A 27,748-nucleotide genomic window follows, 5' to 3' on the forward strand; every position below is an offset into this window, starting at 1 on the left:
AATGGGTAGTCCTCATGTATACCTCAAGGTGGACAATAGATTCTAAATACAATGTTGTGTGTGTTTTCATTTTCAACTTACATAGCAAAAAAGTAGCCAAAGATGTTTGCTATTCTTTTATACTTCTTTTTAAAAAAGATTTATTTATTTGTATTACAAAGTCAGATATACAGAGAGGAGGAGAGTCAGAGAGGAAGATCTTCCATCTGATGATTCACTCCCCAAGTGACCACAATGACCGATGCTGTGCCGATCTGAAACCAGGAGCCAGGAACCTCCTCCCAGGTCTCCCACGCGGCTGCAGGGTCTCAAGGCTTTGGGTTGTCTTCGACTGCTTTCCCAGGCCACAAGCTGGGAGCTGGATGGGAAGTGGAGCTGCCAGGATTAGAACCAGTGCCCACATGGGATCCTGGTGCATTCAAGGCGAAGACTTTAGCCGCTAGGCCACAGCGTTGGGCCCTCTTTTGTACTTTTGAAACACGATTCTGATTTAAAATTCCTCACTTCTTCATTGATGTTTTAAAGACTCCCAATTACAAGCTATTGGCCCTTCTTCAAATTGCCAACTTGAAGCTGTGTCAAAAGATTATGTCATCACCCATCCTGTCAAGAATCCCAGACTCAGACTCTCAGCTACTGGACTAGGACGTCATACTTCCTAAGCTCTACCTATAAAAGCAAAATAGGCTTCTCTTACTGCAATGAAGAGACAAAACCAAAGCTCTGTGTTGGAGTTCATCCTCTTGGGCTTTTCTAACTTCCCTGAATTCCAAGAGCAAGCATTTGGGATTCTCCTGGTTGTGTACCTGGTAACTTTCATAGGAAATGCCATCATTATAGTGGTCATCTCCCTGGACCAGAGCCTCCACATCCCCATGTACCTGTTCCTCCAGAACTTATCTGTGGTGGAGGTGAGCTTCAGTGCTGTCACCACACCAGAAATGCTGGTGGTCCTCTCCACGGAGAGAACGACAATTTCTTTTGTGCGTTGCTTTGCACAGATGTACTTCCTTCTTCTCTTCGGTGGCACTGAGTGCTTCCTCCTGGGGGCCATGGCTTATGACCGATTTGCTGCCATCTGCCATCCTCTGAACTACCCAACGATGATGAAAAGAAGTGTTTTTAGGAAACTGGTAGTGTTCTCATGGGTTTCAGGGATTATGGTGGCCACAGTGCAGACCACATGGGTGTTTAGCTTTCCCTTTTGTGGTTCCAAGGAAATTAATCATCTCTTTTGTGAAACTCCCCCAGTTCTTGAGCTTGCCTGTGCAGATACATTCTTGTTTGAAATCTATGCTTTCACGGGTACCATTTTGATTGTTACAGCTCCTTTCTTGTTGATACTCTTATCTTACATTCGAATCCTCTTTGCCATCCTGAAAATGCCATCAACTTCTGGGAGACAAAAGGCCTTTTCTACCTGTGCCTCCCATCTCACGTCTGTCACCCTCTTCTACGGCACAGCCAATATGACTTACATACAACCCAAGTCTCACTACTCCGCAGAGACCAAGAAACTGATGTCACTGGCTTACTCACAGCTTACACCTCTGCTGAATCCATTTATCTACAGCTTGCGAAACAATGAGATGAAAAAGGCTTTGATGAAATTATGGCAAAGAAAAGTGGTTTTACGCAGTGCCTGACTTGTCGATAAGTCTTCTTGTGTTTGGTCACTGTCCAACTGGACTTCATTTAGATTTAATAAACGATGAAACCAGTTTGCATTTCTTGGGATGAGTATGTTTAATTTGTTGAGTTCTTCACCTTCATTTATCAGGAGCATGTTTACTTGTCAATGTTCCCACACCTCACACAGATGCATACTATTCTTTAAATTGGGATTACAGTTGCTTCAGCAGTTTATAAGGAGTGGCATTATTGATGTTTTCTTTTTTTGTGATGATAGATTGTTAGAGTGTGGATAAAATGCTATTGTTGGGCAGTGTGAGGTTCCTTTGTGTAGCGAAAATTGCTACTTTGCTAGGCCAGGAGGCGCCTGGACTTTGGGAGGATTCCGCTTTAGTGATAAATCTGTTTTTGCCGTCCTGCAACTTTGTGAACCCAGGTGCAGGAGGGCAAGGGCACAATTCTTCTCCGGTCCCAGGAATAGGAGGAAGATATGGGTGTGAGAATGGGATGAGCCATACAGATAATGGGTATGGGAACAGAACAGGCTGCCTGTGCCTGAAGGCCATAAAAATGAACATGTCTAAGGTTGTTACTTTTGATGTATTTCCCAGCCCCAAAGGGCCTATATAAGCTTCTGTCTTGAGCTGTTTGTGGTCCGACCGCCCTGCTTGGCTGGCCTATGTGCCCCAAGTGTGGTCTGGCCCCAGCATGCTGGTGCAATAAACTCTGTTTGCTGTTTGCATTACCAGTGAGACTCTTTGTCGTTCTCTAGGGGTTGGCTAGCTTGCACCCTGACGTCCAGGGGCTTTAGCCCGGACTCTAACATTATCATTTGACAATAACCTAATTTAGTTCATATTTATAGATTCTGGTGCTTTAATTTCTATGAAACATTCTTCAGGTAGTGAGTTTGATTGGGAAAGACAGAGTGGCCTAGAAGGCTAACTTTGTACCTGTGTGGTTGACATCTCATATGAGCAGCTGGTTTGTGTCCTGGCAGATCCACTTCCCTTCTAGCTCCCTGTTACTGGTCTGGGAAAGCAGCTGCAGATGGGCCAAGTGCTTGGATTTCTGCACTCATGTGCGAGCCCTGGAAGAAGCTCCTAGCTCCCAACTTTGGACAGGCTCAGCTCTGACGGCTATGGTCATTTTAGGAGTAAGCCAGCAGATGGAAGATCTTTCTGTGTCTTTCCCTCTCTTTGTAATGTTCACTTTACTAAAAAATAAATATTTTTCAAAAAGTGGGTTTGATAAATCATAGTAAATAAGTGTTCGCAAATTTTTATATATGCCAATGTATTACTTGTCTAATCGACGGAAACTTTAGTCTGGCCTATAGAACACACACTTTCCACTTACTCGGTTTATTTCCAAGAAGCCTACAAACAGAGAGAATTAAAAAATCTGTTCCATGAATGCTAAAAGAGCAGCTCATATTTATCGATGGCTCTACTCAGAAACAGAGCTTCATTGTAACACATAGCTTGATTTTATCTGGTTATTTTAGCATTCAATCATACAGAGAATATCATCTGACCATTTTTTAAGGTCACTTATACTATTATAATCCTTTTCATCTACAAACCAGTTTTGGAAATCTAGTCAAATTTCTTTTAGGCCAAAAGCCACTATACTGGCCACACATATAATTTCTATTTCTTTTGGGACGTAAATACAAGGGTACTTCAACAAGGTTGCAGGAAAATGGAATGAGATGTTAGTTTGGCACAAAATTTCTGAGGAAATAATGTGCATGTTTCTCCATAATATACATTTTGTATAAAATTTGGAGACCCTTTGAATAACTGAGTTGTGCCTGCTTTATGTGTATCTTTCCCAGAATAAGTAAGTAGACATTCTGTAACAGTGCAAAATTAAACACTTTCAGATTGGTGCCATGCTATAGCACATTAAGCCTCTGCCTGCAGTGCTAGCATCTCATATGTGTGCCAGTTTGAGACTTTGCTGTCCCATTTCTGATCCAAACCCCTGTTTGTGCACCTGTGAAAGCAGCAGAGGATGGCCCAAACACTTAGCTCCTTGCACCTATGTGGGAGGCCTGGCAGAAATCCCTGGCTTCAGACTAGCCCAGCTCTGGCTACTGGGGCCTTTTGGGGGAATGAACCAACAAATAGAAAATCTCTCTCTCTCTCTCTCTCTCTCTCCCTGTCTTTCAAATAAAAAAAATTTAAAAATAACATTTTTATTGTTTGTTGGTTACAAGGAAACCATACACTCACTGAATTTATATAAAAATACCTTCATTCCTGTTCTGAGACAGTAGAGAAGTGACATCATTTTCCTCCTATGAAGCAATCAATCACTTCATGGAAAGTCCACCCCCTCCCTTTTCGTAGGGGTGGAGGTGTAATTTTAATTAGAGTTTCGAAGAGAAAAAAAAGGAAAAAATGCCATTATCAGAAGGCTGAAATCTCTGAGTAATATCTGGTTGTTGCACAATGTTGCTTCCAGTTGGACATCTAACAAGCATAGGCAAAAGTCTTTCATGGGAAATCCTGAAATTTCCCTCTGTTAGCTGTTAAAACTACCCATTAACTATTGTCTGTCTGTAACAATCCAATAAGCAAAGAAAAGAATCCAAACACAAAATTTCCAAAGAAACATTCACTCATTTGTTCATTTGTTATATAAAGCAATTTTTCTTAAGAAAAATTCTTTCAAAAGAGATCCAAATCTCAATGAGCCAGTCCTTACTTCTGAAGATTTGCAGCTTATTGGATAGTCATTAGATTTCGAAAGATCCCTAATTGCATACTATTTCCTGTGTCACTGTACTTTGACAAATAATAGTTTGCACTGGCAAACCATCTAAGGGAAATTACAATAAAAAACTAGATTGCATTAAGTCTGTGTGTGCATATGCATGTTCAAAGTATACTGGGCTGCAAAAAGTTCAGGGAAATGGAATTTAATAATAAGAATTTCCCACAGATTTTCTAAAGTACCATAATCCATTAATTATATATAGTCCTCATAAAAATATTACTATAGAGAGAGAAAGTTGAAGTCCTAATTCCTAGTACTTCAGCACATGACCCTATTTGGGGACAGGGTATTTCTAGGGATAATTAAGTTATGGCTAGAATATTAGGAGTGGTCCTCACCCAATGCAACTGGGGTCCTTAGGCAGACCGAGGAGATTTAGGTAGAGATGTGACCAATCCTGTCCACAATTTGGTTTTGGACTTCACAGCCTCCACAGCATGAGATAAAATACTGTTGCCTTAACAGTCAGTGAGAGTGACACTTTGCTCCTGTGGCCCCAGCAAACCAACAGCGTGTATTTTTGGAGGAATATTTAGTAAGTCTGCTTTTCATCAATATGTAATATTCATTAAAGAAAATTTGTATAAGCCTCATGACTTGAAGTCAGCCAAACAATGAATATTTTGGCATCCCTAAATACATATTTTAAAAGTAGTCTGAACTGGAATCTGATAATAGATTGCCTCTGTAGGAAAGGTTTTATGAAAATTATTTCTACGCTATTAAAGGGTTCTTTTCAGAAGGCATTATAATGAACAATATTTGTCTTTAAGCTTCTTATGGATTTCATCACAAGCAATAAGATACCTATGTTGCATTCTTAAATATTCACTGCATTAGAATTTTAAACAAGCACACTTGGAGAAGTACCACCTCCCCTGAGGTTTCTCATGAGTTGGGAGATGGGTCTGTTCAAATCCTTACATTCTGGTTAAAGAATGTACAGTTCTTTTCACTTAAATTTATCATCATTTTTACATCAATTACTATGAATTTTATAAACAACAGCACTTTGGGGATTTTCTACAAATTCAAAGAGTTTAAAAGGGTCCTCAGACTACAAAGTTTGTGAGTGCTGCTTTAGAGGGTTCACGGTAGGCAATTCCTCAATGACTTGTAGAGGAAGGAAGTACATCACGATTTGCTTGTGCCCACTGTTCGCCTACTTCTCCTGAAAACGAAAAGAAGAGGTAACACAAATACATGTGTTTCCTGGTCCCTGGTCTCTCTCTGTAGAGTGGATCTGTTTCCTTGGTAACTAAACTGTAACTGCCTCCAGTGGCCCCTTAACAACCTCCCTCTGCTAGGGGGATTCCACTGGGCCATGACTAAGAATGATTAGGGAACTTGGTCAATAAGTTTCCTCGGGCAAGAAATTGGTTCCTCTGGAACTTGTTAAGCATTAACTTCATAGGAAAGAGCATGCAAACATTTACTGAAATTAGCCATAGTGTTTAGGCCTTCTGGGAATAGTCACCAAGGGCAAACAGTGTCAGGAATCAGGGACTATGAGTTTATTCTTACAGGGTTAGGTCTCAGCTTTAAGAGATGACAAAGGAGCAATTAAGGTTAAAATGAATCCTGAGTTTCTAATGAAGCCACACTTCTGAGACTTTCCTTGGGGTTACACATTGGTCTAGGCAAGGGGGTGTGAGACGTCTTTAAAGTCTACATTAGCTCCAGCTGTTCCCCTCACCCAGCTCCCCCCCTCACCCAGCTCCCCTTTGCCATCTCAGACATCGATAATATTAAAAAAAAAAACCTGCAAATGCCGAGAACTAGTTGTGAATTTTCGATAACTCAGTTGTGGCGCTTTGAGGCTTTGTTGTTCAACTGATGCATGTGAAGCTAAATTAAAATCAGAACAAATTGGTCTATGAGCAGAACACAGCTATACTTTCCTGATGAAATGAAAAAAAGTACAGAGGACTCAAAAGAATGAAAGGGGAGAAGTGGCAAATCCCAGAGGTGATCATTGGGTGAGCCATCTCAGTGACACAGGCTACACCCAGACAGTGCATCTCCTGGTTGGGCACAGCCTGTGGTCCCTCAATTCTGCCCCGGAGCAACACATGCCCCTTGCAAAGAATGACACATTCTCCTCCTGAGACCCAATCAAACACCTGTGGAGGGCTAGAAAGTTTCAGTTTCCATCTAAAACAGCTACAAATTATATCCAGAAGAACATGAGCAGAGAGGGAGAGTATTCCATGATGACAATTTTATAACAAAAAGTTAAATAAAAACACATGAGAATGAATGTATAATGAGTACATGTGGATGCCTGCTACGAGGGGGGTGCTGCTGCACGCTGTGTTCTTTCCTTTAATGCTCTCCATAGTCTCACAGTATGGCACTAATATTGCCTTCATTTTGCTCATAGGAAACCTAGCTGTGGAAAGCATAAAAAACTGCTCAAAGTGAAAATAGAATATCTTTACTCCAGATTTCAAGTCCCCCCTCCCCCTCGCCCCCAAGTTCCAGGTTTTTGACTACAACCTATGCTCATTGTGTCCCATTAACATCTTTATTCAACTCATGTTCACTCAATGGTAATTCCATGTTAGAGTCTAAAACAAGGAGTCAAAATCATATTCCTCTCTACGTGGGGCTTATGGTAAACAGTAAAAGATACATGTAAACTTATTATTATAAATCAGCAGATCATCACAAACCAAGATTAGAGTTTAAAGGAATATACATGCAAACCAACAAGTTTGCCTATCTGTCTGGCTATCCATCCATCCATCCATCCATCCATCCATCCATCCATCCATCCATCCAACCATCCATCTTGATATAGACTGAAGAAGTCAAATTCCAAAAAAATTGATGTTTACACTAAAATCTGAAGCCTGAATAGGAATTAACCAGGAGTTTGTGGAGAACAAGCGGTGCAGCGTGTCCGGGGCAGAAACAAGCATGGAAACAGGCACACTCCAGGCAGAGAACCCAGAGAAGGACAGTGTGTGCTAAGCAACAGGAGATGTATGAGATTAGATGCACTGGGTCTCAACCCTTCATCAAGGAAGCTATTGAAAAGGCTCCGTTCCTATCTTTGCTTTCATTTATTTCGAAATTGTGGGGTTCTTGTGTGAGAAACAGTTTATGTACACTATATACAGAATAAAGACTATTCATGCAATGACTATCAGCTTAAATAAAGCATTACAATTGAATAATGCTTTTGAATAATGCAATTTCAATTCAACTTCAGTCTTTGTATATCTCTAATGACAGAGAAGTTTTTTTAAAAAAAAAAGATTTATTTTTTTTTAAGGAAAGGTCGATATATAGAGAGAAGGAAATACAGAGACAGAGAGAGAGAGAGAGAGAGAGAGAGAGAGAATCTTCTGTTCACTGGTTCATTCCCCAAGTGGCTGCAAAAGCCAGAGCTGAGCTGATCTGAAGCCAGGAGCTTCTTTAGGGTCTCCCATGTGGTTGCAGGCTCCCAAGGTTTTGGGCCATCCTTTATTGCTTTCCAAGGCTACCAGCAGGGAGCTGAATGGGAAGTGCAGCAGCCTGGATATGAACCAGTGCCCATATGGGATCCTGGCAGATGCAAGGCAAGGATTTAGCCACAAGGCTATCACATTGGGCCCAGCAAAAAGTTTTAAACCAAATTTAGACTTAAGTAGATTTTAATTTTGAAGGGACCTTTGAGAGGTGGCAGGGTGGACAATGAAATAGAAGGGAACTCAAATGGATTTAAGATTCTAATGAACTGACCAAAAGGCTGTCTAAGTGAGAGGTGTGGTAGGCTGGGCTGAGAAGGGGATGGAGGACATGGGGAGAATGCATAGACAGGGAAAGTGGTATGGTGAGACTGACATGACCGTTAGTGATGTATTGGTTAAGGAGAGCGAGAGAATGGATCAGGGGCTGACAATAACTCCTGAAATAATCTCTTAGGAAATGTAGCAATATCTTTTGGACAGAAAACATCCATTTTAAATTAATAATTATGCCAAGAATGAAACAAAACCACATTAAAATTAAAGCTAAAATAAGACTATTCTTAGAAACAGTGCAGTTAGATTATACATATTCTAAAATTTTCTACATAATGCTAATAAACTGTGCTTCAAACTGGTTGTATTCACCCAATCTCAATGTAAACTGACAAATCTTTTAATAAGTTAAACTCTTAGTTTATATTTAAAATTTTAATATATATTATTGTTATATTTATATGTTATAATTTAAATTATATTTTAAGTTGATGTGTAGAATTTACATCTCCATTTATAATATCTACCCTGGTAAGATTAAAACTGTATTTTATTCTTAGTCTCTTTTTCTCAAATCCACTCCTCCCTGCATTAGCTCTGATAGCTGAGCTCTGATGCAGCTACCTGCTAATGGCCTAGGAAAAGCAGGAGATGGACCAAGTGCTCAGGCTCCTGCAACCCATGTAGGAGATGGAGAAGAAGCTCCTGGCTCCCGATTCTTGGCTTAGGAATGGTCCAGCTCTGGCCTTGTGGCTATTTAGGGAGTAAACCAATATATGGAGGATTCCTCTCTCTCTCTTTCTGTATGTCTCTTCCCTCTCCCTCTGTGTAATTCTGACTTTCAAATAAATGAATAAATCTTTTTTTAAAAAGTTATAGTCTGTAAGATTTAAATCTATAAGATTTCTTTTAAAATTTACTGCGATCTTTACCTAATATACAGTCAGTTTATGCATGTGTGACGTAGGCACTTGAAAAATATATGTGGGATGTCTTTGGGATGTCAAGCACACGTACACACACACATAAAGTATTTACACATATCACTAGAATTTCCTGCTTCATTGCATCCATGAATCAATGGAACCTTTGTTTGCTGCCACCTGCTGGACAGAAGGAGCTCAGACGCCTCTGTCTGTCACCGGCCTCAGGAGAGCCTACCCGGGCATCCAAGCTCATTCAACTGTGGGCTGTTGCCACTGCACAGAGGTTTTTGGATTGCTGCTGGAACACTGATAGCCTGCTAAGCGGAAAACAAAAATGTGTTCAGGTAGATTCAAGAAGTGTTAGAATTGATGACATTAATTGATGACATTTAATGTTTGACAGCTCATGAGACCTGACAAAGTGGTGAAAGGTCAAGAATAATGTAGGTATGTATCCACCAGTACTCATTGGAGGTAAGGTCCAGAACACCCCCTGCAAATCCCAAATTCGTGAGTGCTCAAGTCCCTTGTAAAAGATGGTATGTACTTACCTCTTACAGACAGTTCATCCTCTTACCGACTTCAACTCATCTCTAGCAATGCCTTTATAATGCAAATGCTATATAAATATGTGGTACACTATATCATTTAGGGAATAATGATAAGTAAAAGAATTTGTTACCTGTTCAGTTCAGCTGCAATTAAACTATTTTATTTATCGGAGAGGCAAGGAATCATGGAGGAGGTACTTCATTTCATCACTGCTTCACTTCTCAAATGGCCACAATGGCCAGGGCTGGTCCAGGCGCAAACAAGGAGCCTCGGTATCTACCTTGGTCTCCCACATGGTTGGCAGGAGCCCAAGTTTTTGGACCATTCTCCCCTGCCTCTGCAGGCTCAGCAGGGAGCTGGATTGGAAACAGAGCAGATGGGACTTGAACCAGTGCTCTGATTTCAGATATTCGCATCGTAGGTGGCATCTTACCTTACTGTGCCACAATACCAGCCCCTCTAAGAGTCATTCTCTCTCTCTCTTAAAGATTTACTTATTGTTATTGGGAAGGCAGTTTAGATTTACAGAGAGAAGGAGAGACAGAGAAAGACCTTCCATCCTCTGGTTCATTTCCCAAATGGCTGCAAAGGCCAAAGCTAAGCTGATGTAAAGCCAGGAACCAGGAGCTTCTTCTCAATCTCCCACATGCGTGCAGGGTCCCAAGGCTTTAGGCCATCCTCCGCTCCTCCCAGGCCACAAGTAGGGAACACGATGGGAAGTAGAGCAGCTGGGACACAAACCAGTGCCTCTATGGGATGCTGGCACTCTTGCAAGGGGAGGATTAGCCATTTGAACCACTGTGCCAGGCCCAGAAATTTTTTAAAGCTTTTTGAATCATTGTTTTATTGTCTTCCTATTGCCCATGTGGTGTGGGGAGGTTTGAAGCCATTCTTGCTGCTAATGAAAATTATGACTTTACTTTCCCACCTCTGGAATTACATCAACACCACTTCCTGCTCCTTTTGTCAGAAGTCACACGGTAGGAATTGCATCTATTGTATATATGCTGTTGGGAACTGATGTGAGCCCTCACTACAGCATCATATACTTTGTTTACTTCAGAGAGAGAGAACGAGAGAGATAAATAGATTCTGGCTTTGGTGAGGCAGAGGATAGGTAATAGCAATGAACACACTGTCTTTATTTTTTATACTTGGGAGACAGTAGTTGTGGGCTTAGACTGATCAGTGGAGAAGACAGTAATATAATCTATGAGATGACCAACAAAAAAACTAAAAGGAGCTCACTATTTTTCACTCTTCTATTCTGCTGTGCTTCTAGAACTTTAAAAATATGTATGTTTTTAAAAAACAAAAGAATGCATGTTTTCTTTTTGGAATTAAAATGAGATAATAAATGAGCATGGAGAGAAGTCCAAATAAACCTGCCATATGATCCAGCTATCCTGCTCCTAGAAATACGCCCAAAGAAAATGAAAACTGCATATGAGAAAGGGATCTGTAATCCTATATTTACAGTAGTACAATCTACAACAGCAAAGACATGGAAACAACCCAGATACCCATCCAAAGAGGAGTGCTTAAAGAAATTGTGGCATATCTACTCCATGGAATACTACTCAGCCATTAAAAAGAGTGGAATTCTACCCTCCGCAACTAGATGGTTCCAACTAGAGACGATTATGCTCAGTGAAATAAGTCAATCCTGCAAGGACAAATACCATATGTTCTCTCTGATATAAGCCAGCCTTCATGCAAATTTTAGGATCAATAACCCTTTCAATACTGCTTTTGCTTCAACTCATGGGTTCTGATGTTTTTATTTGCATTTCTTCCAAATAGCTTCCTTTCTCCTATTAAATCACACAGTAGCATCATTTTACCAAAGGAGGTTTTGTGCTTTGTTTTTAATTTCTTCATCGACACATTGGTTATTCAGTAGCATGCTACTTAACTCCATGTTGCTGTACATTTTTTTATTTAAATTTCACTCCTGTTGTTGACTTTGTTTTGTGGCTTCTCATTTAAGGGAAAGTATAGTGATGGCCTAATAAAGACCATCATATCTAGAAGTGAAGATACAATGCAGTACGCATTTCTACTCTCAAATCAAAGATGGACTCCCAATGAAACTGTTGGGTATATCCTGACGATAGGATCCTGGACTGTCTGGCATTGCCTGTACCAGCGATGTCAGGATACACTCAAATGGCTGAATGATGGACTTATGATTGGCTATGAAGGACAATACTATTGTAATAATATGGGGAAAGTCAGTTAGGGAATGGAATTTGGGGAGACCATACCCTATGGAACTGTACAATAAAATAAAAAATAAAATTCCAAGAGTATACGCCCTATGGCCCCATGATTCTGCTTTCAGAACACTTTACTACAGAAACATTCCTTATCTAATTATTTTTACAATGAAAATATTGCATTTGCAATGAAAATATTGTCCTTCACTAAGCATATGATTAAACAAATTGTGTTGTTTCTGTGCTATGTCTAACACTTGACACTAGTCATTACCTTCCTTCTTTGTGAGAAAATGATTCTTCAGGGCCCGGCGGCATGGCCTAGCGGCTAAGGTCCTTGCCTTGTACATCCCGGGATCCCATGTGGGCGCCGGTTCTAGTCCCAGCAACTCCACTTCCGATCCAGCTCCCTGCTTGTGGCCTGGGAAGCAGTCAAGGATGGCCCAAGGCCTTTGGACCCTGCACCCGTGTGGGATACCCAGAAGAAGTTCCTGGATCCTGGCTTCGGATTGGCATAGCATTGGCCGTTTTGCTCACTTGGGGAGTGAATTATCGGACGGAAGATCTTCCTCTCTGTCTCTCCTCCTCTCTGTATATCTGACTTTCCAATAAAAATAAAATAAATCTTAAAAAAAAAAAGAAAATGATTCTTCACTTCTCCTACCTCCCAGTGACATGGGGGATTGGGGATGGCACCAAATTAGCTGGTTGGTGAGACCAGCAGAAGACCCGCTCATCCTTTATTTGTCCCCTGCTCGGGGCACCTGTGGGAAGTCCTGGATAGGAAGTTCTTCAGCTCTAGGAACACCTGTGGAGGTTTTTCTGACAATAAGTTCAGCTGGGCTTCCCTAGTCAAGCCTTATAGGTAGGTAGATCTAAATGAAAGTAAGTGAAAAAATCAGATATTTATATAAAATACATGGAGAATATTTCACAAAATTGAATGCAAATGCAATTTGGAATTTATATATAAATCAGACATTTTGGAGTAAGCCGCTACCTTATATGCATATATGTGCTTATATACATTCTTATTGATCATATCATATCTCAAATAGTTAAGAAAGATTACATTTGCATGGCATATGTACAAAATGCACCAGAGCAGGGCAGGTGCTGCCGTGTGCCAACTAAAGATGTCACCTGCAATGCTGGCATTCCATGTGGGTGTTGGTTCGAGTCCCAGCTGCTCCACTTTTGATCCAGTTCCCTGTTGATGCATCTGGGAAAGCAGCTGAAGGTGACCCAACCACTGGGTGCCCACACTCATGTGGGAGACCTGGACAAAGCTCCTGGCTCCTGGTCTCAGCCACGGCAATGGCAACCATCTGGGGTGTGATGGTTGCCAAGTAAATTTCAAACAAATTAAAAAATGCACAAGAGTCTTGCAAGTGTTTCAAATGGGAACAGTAGTAAGAGAGAGTAGGAAGGGTTTTTGTTTTTTACCTCAGTGTGTTAGCATGTTTTGTCTTTTAATAAAGATATTTACTTAGTTGGAAGTCAGAATTATACTTAGGAAAGGAAAGACACTTTGATATGCTGCTTCACTCCCCAGATGACCGCAACAGCCCAGGCTGGGCCAGGTGGGAGCCAGGAGCCAGGAACCTTATCTGAGTCTCCCAGGTGAGTTGCAGGGTCCCAAGCACTTGCATCATCTGCTGATTTCTCCCAGAGCATGATCAGGAAGCTGGATCAGAAATCAAGCAGCTGGAGCTTGAACCAGTGTTCCCAGGGATGGCCGCTTTCAGGTGCCAGCTTTGCTTGCTACTCTAAATTGCCAGACCCAGAGTAATTCAGTTTTTATAATATAGTTATTAATGTAATTTGAAAAGATAGAAGGTGGGGAGAGAGAGCTTCCATCTGCTGGCTCATTCCCCAAATGGCCACTATGGTCAGAGCTGGGCTGGCCAAAAGCTTCCTGAGTGTTTCCCCAGTGTGTGCAGGGACGCAAGGTCCTGAGCCATCCTCTGCTGCCTTCCCAGGCCATCACCAAGGAGCTGGGTCAGAATGCAGCTGCCAGAGCTGGAACTGGCTCTGTAATGGATGCTGATGCTCTCTGAATCCCCCCCTCTCTTTCTCTGTAACTCTGACTTTCAAGCAGAATAAATAATCTTTTAAAAATAAATATTTTCATTTTCATAATTATAACTAGCAAGGCAAGACCGTTGTTTTAAAATATGGAGTGAATAATGCAGATTCCCATGATAATGCACTTAAATTTCATGTATTTTTTTAGAGATAATGTATTTTAATTTCATGTATTTTCCTTGCTTGATCGACTCTCAGTGCCTACCATATATGCTTTACTGCGTAGTCTGTCATTGCGTCTTGAAATTCCAACTTTGTGGGCCCAGCATGGGAGCCTAGCAGTTAAAATGGCCTTGCCTTGCACTCACCGGGACCCATATGGGTGTCTGTCCCGCTTCCCATCCAGCTCCCCTGCTTGTGGCCTGGGAAAGCAGTCGAGGACAGACTAAAGCCTTGGGACCCTGCACCTGTGTGGCAGACCTGGAAGAGGCTCCTGGCTTCAGATTGGCTCAGCTCCAGCTGTTGTGGCCGCTTGGGGAGTGAACCATTGGACGGAAGATCTTCCTCTCTGTCTCTCTTCTCTGTATATTTGACTTCCTAATAAAATAAAATCTTTTTTAAAAAGATTTATTTTTTATTTTTATTGGAAAGGCAGATATACAGAGAGGAGAGACAGAGAGGAAGATCTTCTGTCCGATGATTCATTCCCCAAGTGAGCACAATGGCCGATGCTATGCTGATCCGAAGCCAGGAGCCTCTTCCGGGTCTCCCATGCGAGTGCAGGGTCCCAAAGCTTTGGGCCGTCCTCGACTGCTTTCCCGGGCCACAGGCAGGAAGCTGGATGGGAAGCAGGGCCGCCAGGATTAGAACTGGCGCCCACATGGGATCCCTGGTGTGCAAGGTGAGGACCTTAGCCACTGCGCCATCGCGCCGGGCCCTAAAATAAAATCTTAAAAAAAAAATTCCAACTGTCTTTTGTGAGACTTTCTGGAGACTTTTGCGTCAATTGAATTTAGACCAAAGAGCCAGCCCTTAGAATTATTTGTATATGATTTTCCTGTTTCCTAACTATTTTCTTCTTAACAAATTCCTATTTTATATATTCTATTATTCTGATTTGAGTTAAATGGATACTCTTTTATATTTATTATAATAATGAATACATAATCATTGTATTAAGAATTGCTTTGGGGGGCAGCTTTTATCAGAGGTAACCACTATTGGCAATTTATCTCCATAGCATGGTTTTAATTCTCCCCAGTAGGGGGCAGGAATGGGTTCAGATATGACTAGACTGACATTTATTTCCTGGTAAAATTATTTCATATATTGCTTTTTAAGGGGATTTTCCTTATTGGAATTCTATTTGCCAATTTTATTTAAAGATTTATTTTTACTTGGAACCATAGAGAGAGGTTAAGAGGGAGAGAGATTCCATTTATCGGCTCACTCCCCAAATGGCCACCATTGTCAGAGCTGGGCTTGTCTGAAGATGAAAGCCAGAAGCTTCTTCCAGATTTCCCAAATAGGAGCAGGGGCCCACAGCCTTGGGTCATTCCTTGCTGCCTTGCCAGGACACTAGTATGGAGCTGGCCCAGAAGTGGAGCAGCAGGAACTAGAACTGGCATCCATAGAGGATGCCGGCGGCATAGGCTGAGGATTAACCTGCTATGCCATTGTGCTCACCCCTACACCCATTTTATGTTTTAAAATAGTGGTTTTCTGCTCAGAAAGATTTAACACTGCTAACCCCATTTATGTATGCTCTGTTTAAACTTTAGTTTCTTCATACTGTATTGATAGATTCTCTGATAAGGCCCATACAATTTTGTCATTTCAGTCTGCTTGTGCCCAGAGCACCTTAAATTCACTGTGGCTACCACCATTTTGATTACACCTCACTAACCTCACTTCTCACTCAGTTGTGCAGAGGAGTTTCCAGAGGAAGTCAGGAGTGGAGGATGGTATTCAGCAGGACCCACAGAGCATGCAACAGATTCAGAGTGGACAGACGTGGCTTCTCTATCGGGCTGGTACAGATCCTGGCAAGACCATCAAAGACACAGATAACATAAAGGCTAGAAAAACATGTTATATTATCAAAGGTTCAGAGCACATGTTAAAGAGACAATACATAAAAGAAAATTTTCAGTGGGGAGATGAAAGCTGAAATTAAATGTCTGGTAGACAGCAGCAGAAGAGTGAAAGCCGTCTAAAAACATAAATCTTGCATACAGGAAAACAAGGCAAGTGTGTCACATAGGATTGAACTGATAATGCTGAGTACATGTATGTATTCTTATCATGGAAAAGTTCACATAGATACACAGTCGATGTTAACAAAGCTATATACCTAACATGTAGTTACAACAATCATCAACTCAGTAACTATGATCACCTGTGGACCAAAAAAGTACAGAATCAATCTATTTAAAGCAAAACATAAGCAAATAGAGATATTATTAGAAATCAGATTTGTCTTGGAAGATTTTTGTATTTTTCAATTTTTGACTTGCAAATTTGCCAAAGACACAAGTATTTTTGAATAACTTGATTTATTCTTTCAATACTGTTACAAAAATATTTGTCATTCAAATATATAATACTGCTTAAATATTTTTTTCTGAGAGTTGGTAATGACAGACATACAGAGTATTTAATTACAAGAAGTGTGATGTGTGACACATCATTTAACACTAATTTCAATAATAAAGCTGGATAGTTTTAAAACAATTTAGATAGTTAAAAATTGATAAAGGCATCTCATGATTTATTCTTTAGTCATAATGGAAAAGAAATTCCCAGTAATATATTTTCAATTTACCATGAGCGATAAAAATATAAATAAAAGCTCAAAGTCTAAGGCCAAATATATAGTCAGAAGCAAATTTGTAACCATAGTTTATGGATATTGGGTCTTGCTGCATCTAAATCTCTTTTCAATTCTTTGAGAATTCTAGCCTCTTGTAGTGAGAGAAACAGAAGAAAGAAGAAACCAGATCCTATTCTAGGAGGAGGATTCACTTGGGGCTACTGACAGCAAAACCAAGCAATGAAACAAGACCTCTCAGGAAACAATTCCATCTGAAGTTAGACACACAATTCCTTGTATACCTTGCTTCATCTCTTCTTTTAGATTAGGACTCCCCTTCATCCGGCTCATAATTTCAATAGGCTAGCTATGACTAGGCACCTGGCTTCCTCAAATGAGCTAGATCAGAAGAAATGAGGCAGACAGCATTGGAAATTGCAGGTTGATTGATGAGAAAGAGAAGTCACATGATATCCCAGCCTTCAATTCTTATGACAATAATATGATGAAGGTGAGACAGAAGTCATGAAATGATAGGTAAACAAAGTAGATGGGAAATGAGTGTGTCAGGAATGCCAGGAGGAGGAGTGGGTATATATGTAATGAATAGTTGAGCTATGCTGGTTGCACCCATACATCTATAAAAGAATCAATCATTTGTTGTTATCCCATTAGAATAAAAGTTGCACACATTACAAATACTCAATAAATGCTCATTAATAAATTGTATCAAATTAAAGTCACTGCAAGATACAATTTTTCTTCCCTTTACACAGGCAGTTCATTGTCACCCTCACACCCACATTGGTAAAATGTCTGTGGGCAAGTCAGTGAGCTCCCAGGCAAAATATTGAAATAATTTTAATTATAGAAATATATTTAAAGCTTTTTTCTTTTGAACATTTTTAGTAATATAAAGACATCATATTTCATGCATTTAACAGATACAGCTCTAAGAAGATAATCAGACTTCCTTCCCTCATTCATTTTATTAAAATGTTTTGTGAAGACATAATTTTTAATCAGCTCCATAAACACAGGTTTAATTCATCACTAGCCATGATATTCAATAAGTAAAAAGTAGAAAGACCACAGTTCTACAGAAATATAAAAATGGATAAAAACAAGAATCTATCTCAAGATAAAGTATTTTCCCTTTGATATTTAAGGGTTCAATAGAGAGAAAGGGTCAGGTTTGTGTAAGTCACGGCAAAGGCAAGGCTTATCAACTCAAAGCATCACACACGCTGGGCGAAACAGCACCTCAGTGCTTCACTCGGACGGGTGGAGAAACAGAACCATTAACATCTCAGGAGTAAGAGCTGTGAGGGAACCTCTGGGGGGAAACGGAGGCAGCAAGAACGGAAGAGACTGTCAAGTCACAACATAAGAGCATGAGGTTAATGGAAAGGAAGAATTAGGGAAAAAAAGAGGCCATTCTTGGAAACTAATAACAGGAAAGAGAACTTCTATACAAATCACATCCACAAATACAAGAATGATTTACAGTTTCAAACAATTTTTTGTATAGAAAATCTTGTTTGAGAACAAATTTGTTAACACAAACAAAATTCCTAAGTTTATAGAAGGAGAAAAACCTCCAAATATAACTCCTCAAAAGAATAAGTTATCAGAATAGAATACTGTCTATTAGATCATCATGGAACAATGCTTTCTAAGGGAAAAAGATTTTCTGACTCAACTTCTATTTTTCCACCAACTGCCAATCAAGAATGAACCTAAATTTGTCTAAGGACATGCAAGACCTTCCGAGAACTAAATTCTCATTACTTTCAACAGAGTGGCTAGACATGCTACAGCAAAATGATGAAGAGTAACAGGAAAGTAGCCTGCTTAATCAGTGAGTGCAGAAGCAGCGAGTGGGGAGCTGTGCCGGGATGTAGCACTAAATGGCAGAGGTTTTAGAGTCTTCACATATCCATTCTCCAGATCAGGGTTGGGAGGGATCCACAGTCCTTGGCTCCCCGTGTACAGGGTGATGTACAGATGGCACCGCGAGTCTGTGCCTCTGCCAACCTTCCCGTATCTGCCCACATGTTCTCCTTCTAAATGACACACAGTGTCTGAAGTACGAAGCAGCCCGTGGGTTGTTCTGCAAGGATCAAGGCCATGGTATGTGAATGGAGGATGAATCGAACAACAGAAATGAGAAGCTGAGCTTCTAGAGATGACAAGGATACATTACTCATCCCATCCTCAAGGACCTGAAAGAGCAGTAAGGGTGGCAGTGAAAAAGGCCTATGGAAGAGGGACAGGCCATTTCTTTTCTGTCTGAACTAATTTCCCCTTATGCACTTTTTCTGCGGGGATTTTTAGTTTCAGGAGTACGTTGCTTTTACAGCTGATCAAGGGTTACTAAAACTGAGGTCAGAAATGACACACACATCACGCAGGGTTCACAAAGGCTAGAAAGACTGCCCTGCCTGGTGATCGCAGGGGGCACAGATGCTGTAACTTTACTAAACATATCTTCATAATTTTCTCAATAACAGGATTAAGTATTAAATCCCAGGGGAAAGTTGCAAGAACCCATTTTCTCAAGTTATTTAAAACTCAGACTCAAAAACTGCCCCCATTTATACCACAGTGCTGACCGGGGAAGGCGACCTGAACAACAGTAAGGTTATCCGGGTAAGTGCTTCTAGCTCTCGTGCCCCAGCTGCTTTTGTAAAAGTCAGCCTACAATGATAATTCACAGCTGCTGTATTTGGTGTAAGGACGTTTAATGAGTGTGTAATGAATACATGACAGTTTAATTCAACTCAACCCTTAGTTAATATTTTAAATCAGCATTTTTATCATGATCTGCTTGAATTCTGCACCGCTTTCATTGGAGTCATTCCTTGGAATGCTTGTTAAGAAGACATTTTTTTTTTTTTTAGAAAATGCTGTAAGGGTTCTTAAAGAAAATGGTTCCTCTTAGTTTACGAGCGTATGGATTATTTGCTGCTGCTGTCCTAATTAAGTAAAAGCATATAAATCTACAGATGCTGCTCTTTTCTTTTTTTGTGCTTTTTCCAGAATTCAAACAATTATTAGGTCCTCAGATCACATCTCAAAAACTGGTTTCCACTACATAATCGAGAGGTTCAAATGGGATTTAAACTGTCAAAAAAAATTGGGTCCACTCTGCTGCTTTTTGAATCATGACAGTAACTTGATCTGTCAATGCAGGAACATAGAGAATATGGAAGTTAAGTGGGGCTCAAACATCTCAGATGTGAATTACACAGCAGCCTTGCATGTGGAACCCCGATGTGTGCCCTCTCTGTGTACCTAAAGCAGCAGGACACCAGCAGGTGTGCTCTGCTCATCTCGTCCCTGGGCATACAGATCTCTGTGTCTAGGCACACACTGAACAAAAGCAAAGCGGGTTTCTGGTAAAGGTAGCAGAAGGAGTGTGAAAAGCTCTCGTGCTGCGGGAGTTGCTATGAACAGAAAGACGGCCAGGCCATCCTGCCTGGTTGAAAACAGCATGGACAGGGACGTCAGGTTACAAGCCCACCACCCTGTGGGAGAGGAGCATTTTGAACTCTAAACCAAGCTTCATTGTTCACACACCATGAATCAGTAGGCTTTTGCACCCTATTCAGACCCCTTTCCAATAACATGCCACCAGGTCGCTATATTTCCAATGTAATATTAGTTTAATTCCATAGTTAAGGCTTTAATTAAAATTATATTAAATAATATATTTAATATTGATTTGGAGATATAAAATATAGCATTTAATATTCCTATAGCATACAGAGAACAATTATGGAAAATGGAAAACAGTGAAGAAAATGGTACAATCTCTGAGAGTGACCTCAGATCTTGAAGCAGTGCTTGCTGCTCTGTAAGGAGAGGTAGATGACTAATCCCCAGCTGATCTCTCCTCAGGCATGCATCTATTAGAACTGCATATAATTCAAAGTATGACATGTAACTTGTCTAAGTTCCACTCTGCTCACCTGTGTTATGGTTATTTCTACTGGCATCTGCAGCTGTGATGATGAAGTGAGATATATCTATATGTGCCAACTGCTTAGTACAGTGCCCAGAGAGTAGTGAGACCCAATGTGCTTTAAGGGCGGGGTGTCAAACCCCTCACAAAGGTACAGCTCTTTTGATGATCTCCTGGGGTACTCTGACAGGCTTCCTTGTCCAAAATTTGATAAGCAAACTAAACATGTCAGTGGCAAGCCCAGATAGGAAGGGTAGAGATTTGTATGCTGCAAGGCACCAGCTGAATTCTGAAAATCAGCCAAATAGGAACAGCAGTCAGCTCTTTTTTTTTTGAGGCCGGAAGTCAGGGTGACCTTGGAGAAGTGTCATTTAAGTCTGTATGAAACAAGGGTACTCCTAGAAAGAGGCAAAGAAAGGTGAAGGGAAGGGAACAAGAGAACTTTTGTGACCCACATTGGTGTCCTCTTTATTGTACCAAACTGCTATTAGTAAGAGACGTCTTGGACCTGCAGGAAATCTGTTGGATAGAGTGTGAATACAATCAAACACTGTCAGGAGCATCTGGGACACCCTGTGAATGGTGTCTATGGCCAAGACTCTGATTTGGGTGTTTCAAGAGCCATCATCTTTCTGCTAAATCATTCCTCGCTTTGGCCAATGGCCTTCCAGTCTGACAGGTCTGAAGGTCCAGTATTGCCTCATTCTTCCTTGTCTTCCCACTAGCATTGTTCACTCACTGGACTGTGGCAGAATCTCCAACTTGGCTCCATCTCTAGGCCTGGCACTGGGTACTAGGAAGGTGATTTGCAATTATCATAGGGTAGACTCTTGATTCTACTATTTTTTGAAAGGGATTACTTTCTTAGTTTTGTTTATTTCTACCCAGAGACTTCAGTAAAAATCACTGCAAGAGATGCATGTATCTCTATGTGTTTCACATATGTAAGTAAAAAATGTTATGTGCATAATATGAAATCATTTATATACATATCTCACTATTATGAAAATAAATAAACCTATATCATTTTAATTTATATATACTACTGAAATACTATTTTTATTTAATCAACCTTTTATTTACATGTTTCTGGTTTTATTTTGCTGTTACAGGTCCTGTTAATATAAAAAAAAATCACCTAATATACAGATCATTGTGAACTGGTTGAAGTATTTTCATGCAGAAAATTCTTGTAAGAGAACAGGTTGTTGAATTTTAAGGCTTTGGCCAATATCATCAAGTCACTGTGAGGAAAGTTTAGAGCAACTTACGACCCCCAAAGCAGCCTGTAAGTGGGCCTCTTCTTTCCCTACACTGTCATTCTGGCTATTAATATTTTCAAGCATCTTTATCAAGCTGAAAGGTGAAAAAATGTCTGCCTTATTGTATGTTTCCTCAAGGACCAGTGAGATTGGGCACCTTTTTCTTGTATTTTTACCTCATCTACATCTCTCATTTTTGTGAGTTGTCTGTTCCTGTACCATGCTTACCCTTTAACAGTTTATCTTCTGATTTGTCTATATTAATTTAGTCATATAAGCTGAAATACTTTCCACCCTAACGGTTATCTATCAACTATTGTGATGCAAATATAAAATTTTGATCTCACCTAATTCTTATGATTTTATTTATAATTTTTGGCTTTCCTTCTTAGCAAAGATCTTATATCAAGAGTAGCAAATATTCACATATTTTATTCAAATGTTTTAAAGATTTCAGGTTACATTAAGACTTGACAGGTCTTGATTTTATTTGATATCATTTGATTATGCTTATAAAGATGCAAAATTATAGCTTGGTGTTTGTTTTCTGGTTATGATAGAATTGATAATTCCTTCCTTTCCACCACTGATTGGAATTCCTGATATTATCATATGCTCTACACATATGAATATGTCTCTGCTGAGGATGTATGAGGATGTTAAAAACAGAAACATCAGGGACAATCAGGTGCAAAGTCATGATAAAGGAAATAATAAGAATGGAATGGAAAAGGCAAGATGTTAAACAAATCTGACATATTATTTTGTTCATTTTCCAGAAGAAAAAACTAAAGTTTTGATGTATCCAGCTACTTGATATTATGATTCAGAATAGGCCTAGGACTAAAGTCAGACCTTGAGAGAGAGAGAGAGAGAGAGAGAGAGAGAGAGAGAGAGAGAGAGAGAGAGATAGAGTCACAGAAACTCCCATCTTGCTGGTTCATTCTCCAAATGCAATGCTCCATGGTCAGGACTCAAGCTGGGTAGCTAGAAACACACTCTGTTTCCCATATGGGTGGAAAGAGTCCAAATACTTGAGCCACCATCCCTGCCTCCCAGGGTCTGCACTGGCAGGAAGTTGGTGTCACCAGGAGCCAGAGCCAGGAATAGAATGCAGGCACTACCTGTTAGGCTACATGCCTGCTCCCAGCCCAGGTCTCCCTTTAGGCCCAGCGTGATTAACTATGTTTGCTCGGTGTGTAGCTGTTTATTACAATATTCATCAAACACGTTTTGAATGTGGAATTGTGGACATTTTTGATAATTAGAGACTTAATGCAGTGATCACAAAGGGACAAAAAATGAACAATATTTAGGAAAATATGAATAGGAAAGCTTAATAGACAGTGTTTTAACACCAAATTAAAACAGAGTGGAGAACTATACTCAAGACTAAAGTGGATAGGAGTTGTAATTTGCATCTGTATCCATTTTGGGACCCAACTGTCATTGTGGCAAATATTTGTACAGAAGAAAAGATAGCTCAACATATTTAAAAAGTGTTTTTTTTTTTCATAAAAATCAATACCATATCAATACAAATTACTTTGATTAGTGTCCCTTCAGTTTGCAATTTTATTATAACTGACTTTAAGCTCTGCATCTGAAAGGTTTCTAAGAAAAGCTAGTAGATGAAACTGGAGACAAACAGGACAGAAAACAGGCCGGAAGTGGTTATTTCTAAGAAGAAAGGCAATCAAAATGCAATGAAAAGTTTTTGTAGGAAACCAGAAAGGGACCTAGATGCTCTCCCTACTCTTATCCAAACCTTCAAAGTTGTAGTCACTCGGCATCCCTCGCTGGGAGTGAACCATGGCTGGCCTGGAGAGTCTTTGGGGGAAGGATGACCCTTGTTCTCCTTATCCCATGGCCAAGGTGACCAACGGATAGGATCTCTGTGTGAGTGGAAGCAGAGGCTGCAAGTTAGTAAATACATGGCCAGGCACTGCTGATAAGGCTAAGGACTTCCGATGGAAAAGGAAAAAGAGAAAAGACAGTTCAAAACATAGTTGCTCACACTGCCTGATTCTTTGCTTTTCAAGTCTTCAGGAAATTTAGTATAATGTGATTTAATGTTTCCCACAGTTTAGAAATCCTACACAATCTTCTCATTTTTCTGCTTTGTTTTACAGGAGAATCAGGGACTCATGTTGACCAAAGTGAATAAATTCAGCTGGAAGGCATTATGGAGAGGCTCCATGATGTATTTTCTTCACTTCAGTATGAAAAGAACTGAAGCACTAATGAAAATTTTATATCAAATATACCTTTGGAAATATGAATATAATTCTTTCACTAAAGGTATGCATTAAAACAAAGTATTGGTATTTTTTCCTTTTTAAATGAAAGTATCATAGAAATAGTTTGAGAAAAAAATAAGAAAGAGATGTGGCTTTTATGGAAAAAACACTATTTTCCATCTCAGTGTAGGTCTCCTCTTTCTCTTAGTAGCTCTCTCTAAAGCAATGGCCCCTTGCCTGCTAGAGTCCATGAACAGTTTCAGCTATCAGCTGCTTTCCAAGGATTACCTTACCAAAGGCATCTACTTTCTCAATTAGGTTGTTTCTTTTTCATGTCTTCTTGCGTAGCTACAGATGTTAACTGCACTGAGGAGTTACTGAAAAACATCTTCCTTCCATAAAAACCTCCCAAACTTCCTTCTTTTTGTTGTTTGCTAATTACAGGACCATTACTGCGAGCCATGACCACCCATCTATTGGATGGAACAAACACAGAAGAGTTCAATGCAGCTCAGCAAACAGTTGTGATGCATCTGTTCCGTTCCTGGAACTGTGTGGTAGGTGCTAGGATGCGAGTAAAGAAGATAAGGGGCTTAGTGTCAAGGAGCTGGCCCAGTCCCAGGTTCAACTATCCCAGCCACTACACTCAGTGCGCTCACACTCATTACCTGTGCAACTCTTGCCTCCCTACCTTGCTTCCCACCTTTTCTTACCCTGTTTCTTTACCCCTGCTAGTATCGTCCTAAACTTTGCCATTACTCTAGTCCCAAGGATTTCTAACTCAACTCTCCAGAAAAGTTTTCTGAAAGAAGCAAGTTAAGTTGTAAACATTTGATTCATTTTTATCTAAATCACACAATTAAACAAGTTTATTTGGGGAAAGCAGGAATTCTTTTCTTTAAATCAAATTTAAATTTACTTGTGATTATTTTATGACATTTTTCTTAGCCATCTGAAAAACCTAACAGCAATGACCTTTAAAAACAGTTTGGGTGGGAATCTAATGGTTTGTAGCACTTGTGTGTCTTAAGAATTATGTGCAAAGAAGTCTCGCTATTGAGGTTTAGAAAAACCAAAGCACTATTATTCTTGCCAAAATAAAGATATTTTATTCCCCAGCTATCCCATGAACAGCTAAATTTATATAGATTTATTTCCTAGACACTAGAATAACAGAGCTGTAAATACAGAAATAAAGAAAGTAGAAAATACTGTGAAATTACTATATTTTTCTAAATCATTCAAAATAATAAGATATTAATTTCATTTCTCAGAAACATGATAACTTGACCTAGTTACCTCTGGAAGTTAACTCCCGCTTTCCTTTCTTTTCTGCTTAATTCTTCCTAAACTCTGAAAGAAGAAACAATCACTGTAGCCGCACTTTGCCGAGACTACACAAATTAAACCCTGTTAAATAATTGACTACTCTACACAGCTCAGAAAGTACTCGAAGCCCTTTATCTCTTCTAATTAACCTTTCATTTCTAAACAAGCTCCAAAGAACTAAAATCAGTTTTATTTACTTACATTTAACCTTGAAACATTTAACTATGCAACTATTCAACTATATTAGTTACAAAACTGTTTTTCAATGTTTACCTAAAGTATTTTTAGTACACTGAGACTAAACTTTCTGTGAACTGTGAGCTCCATCTATGACAATGTATTGTAAAGAAAAACATCCTAAGATTAACAAATGACTTGTTACAGTACATCTGCTTTAAGCTGGAGAATGTTTCTGATAACAGATCTTCAGGTGTGGATTTTGCACCCAGCTTCACTAACTGGCAGTTTTGTGCAGAATGCTGCCTTTTTAGAACATTTAAAAAATATTTTATAGCTCATTTAATTATCTAATTGGTAGTGAATTATTGCATTTCCACATAGAAAGGCATAGTTATTGACACTGTAGCTTATAAAGAAATCCTGCTTTTCTCCTTATTGCAATGTCAAACAAGCATCCAAGTACTTTTGATAATTAAAAACTGGAAATAGAGTGACTGCTTCTTGATTGGCTAAGGGTCGGTGTACATTTCAACCGGACTGATTATCTTGTGGCAGTAGACCTGCACTGTGGTAACTCACTCATTAGGATTCTTTGCCCTCTAACATTTTTTTCAGAGTGTCCTTTACCTCCGTGTTCCTCAGGCTATAGATCATAGGGTTAAGCATGGGAATTACAAGACTATAAAAGACAGAGGCCACTTTGTTGTATTTCCGTGAATTTCCTGTTTTGGGTTGCTGCAGGTACATGAAAAACAGTGTTCCATAGAAGATGATGACCACAGTGAGGTGGGAGGCACAGGTGGAAAAGGCCTTACACTTGCCCTCGGAAGACTGAATTTTTATGATAGAAAAGAGGATGCAGATATAGGAGAAGAGGACTGTCAGGAGGGACCCAGTGAGATTCACGGCCGAGAAAATCAGAAGCTGCTTCTCTTTGTTGTGGGTGTCAGAGCAGGAGAGGGCGAGGAGAGGCGGATCAGCACAGTAGAAGTGGTGGATGACATTGGAGTCACAGAAAGACAGTTGGAAAGTCAGAACTGTTTGTATCACAGAATTGAGGAAGCCGTAGGTGTAGACCCCAACCACCAACTCTTTGCAGACCCTCTGTGTCATGATGGCTGGGTAAATCAGGGGGTTGCAGATAGCCATGTAGCGGTCATAGGCCATTGTAGCCAAGAGGAAGCACTCGGTAGTGGCAAAAGCACTGGAGAAATACAGCTGAGTGAAACAGCCTGAAAAAGAGATGGTTTTTTTCTTCACCAATAAATTATGCAGCATCTTAGGCCCAATGGAAGTTGAGTAACAAAGATCAATGAATGCCAGGTGACTGAGGAAATAATACATGGGGGTGTGCAGTCGTGAATTGGCTTTGATGAGCAGGATCATGCCAAGGTTTCCCACCAGGGTGATGAGATAAATTACCAGGAACACCAAAAAGAGGGGCAGTTGAAGCTCAGGATATTCTGTGAATCCCATGAGGACAAATTCTGTCACTGTGGTACGATTGCTTCTGGTCATTTTGTTCTCTGGAGTCTTGCAGAAGGAAGAAATACGGCTTACTCAATGATGAGATGCTCACGAACAAATGTTTCTCATCCACTGCGTTATAATACTACATGACAAAAACAGAGCTTTATAATGACTTTAAGTGAAATAAGCCAGTCTCAAAAACAAAAAACAAAACTAAAAAAATCTTCCACCACCCCTCTCAAAAATCCACAAATATTTGGCAGTCATTGTAGAATACAAAAATATATAGGAATGAAATGGACATCTTGTGATGATTTCCATTTTTAGGCCTGGCTTATACAACTGCTATGGAACTGAGATCTTTTATTTACTGAATATTATGGTTAGTGGTGAGTTACACCTGTAAAATATAGAGAGGATTTAAAACAAAATAAGCTAACTTTAGTAATGGGGCCTTATTCTGCTAAAACAGATGGAGAAATCATGGGCTCTCTTTAAAAATCAGAACAACAAAATTTTCCTAGGATAGAGCTTATTTTCATGCTAGCAGTGAAAGTTTTCAGTTCAGCTGAACCAGTGATTACTTTTGGGTCCTGCTTGCCTCCAGCTGGTA

The 27,748-nt window shown here is 39.9% G+C and overlaps 2 protein-coding genes across 2 annotated transcripts; one reads left to right on the forward strand and one right to left on the reverse strand.

Moving 5' to 3' along the window:
* Positions 1–671: 671 nt before the first annotated feature.
* LOC121162135 (olfactory receptor 10A3) lies at positions 672–1,646 on the forward strand. The gene has a single exon (XM_040988982.1). It carries the CDS (start codon positions 702–704, stop codon positions 1,644–1,646), a length of 945 nt encoding a protein of 314 aa, XP_040844916.1. The 5' UTR covers positions 672–701.
* Positions 1,647–26,247: 24,601 nt separating this feature from the next.
* Positions 26,248–27,183, reverse strand: LOC121162136 (olfactory receptor 1030-like). Its single transcript, XM_040988983.1, has one exon. The coding sequence runs from the start codon at positions 27,181–27,183 to the stop codon at positions 26,248–26,250; it is 936 nt and encodes a 311-aa protein (XP_040844917.1).
* Between the last annotated feature and the right edge of the window lie 565 nt (positions 27,184–27,748).

This window comes from Ochotona curzoniae, unplaced genomic scaffold (assembly GCF_017591425.1).
Source record: "Ochotona curzoniae isolate NIBS_2020 unplaced genomic scaffold, NIBS_Ocur_1.0 contig_517, whole genome shotgun sequence".
Lineage (NCBI taxonomy): Eukaryota > Metazoa > Chordata > Mammalia > Lagomorpha > Ochotonidae > Ochotona > Ochotona curzoniae.

Excerpts from the sequence above, each read along its gene's own strand:
- LOC121162135 (XM_040988982.1), top strand. The coding sequence starts at position 702 with ATGAAGAGACAAAACCAAAGCTCTGTGTTGGAGTTCATCCTCTTGGGC.
- LOC121162136 (XM_040988983.1), bottom strand. The coding sequence starts at position 27,183 with ATGACCAGAAGCAATCGTACCACAGTGACAGAATTTGTCCTCATGGGA.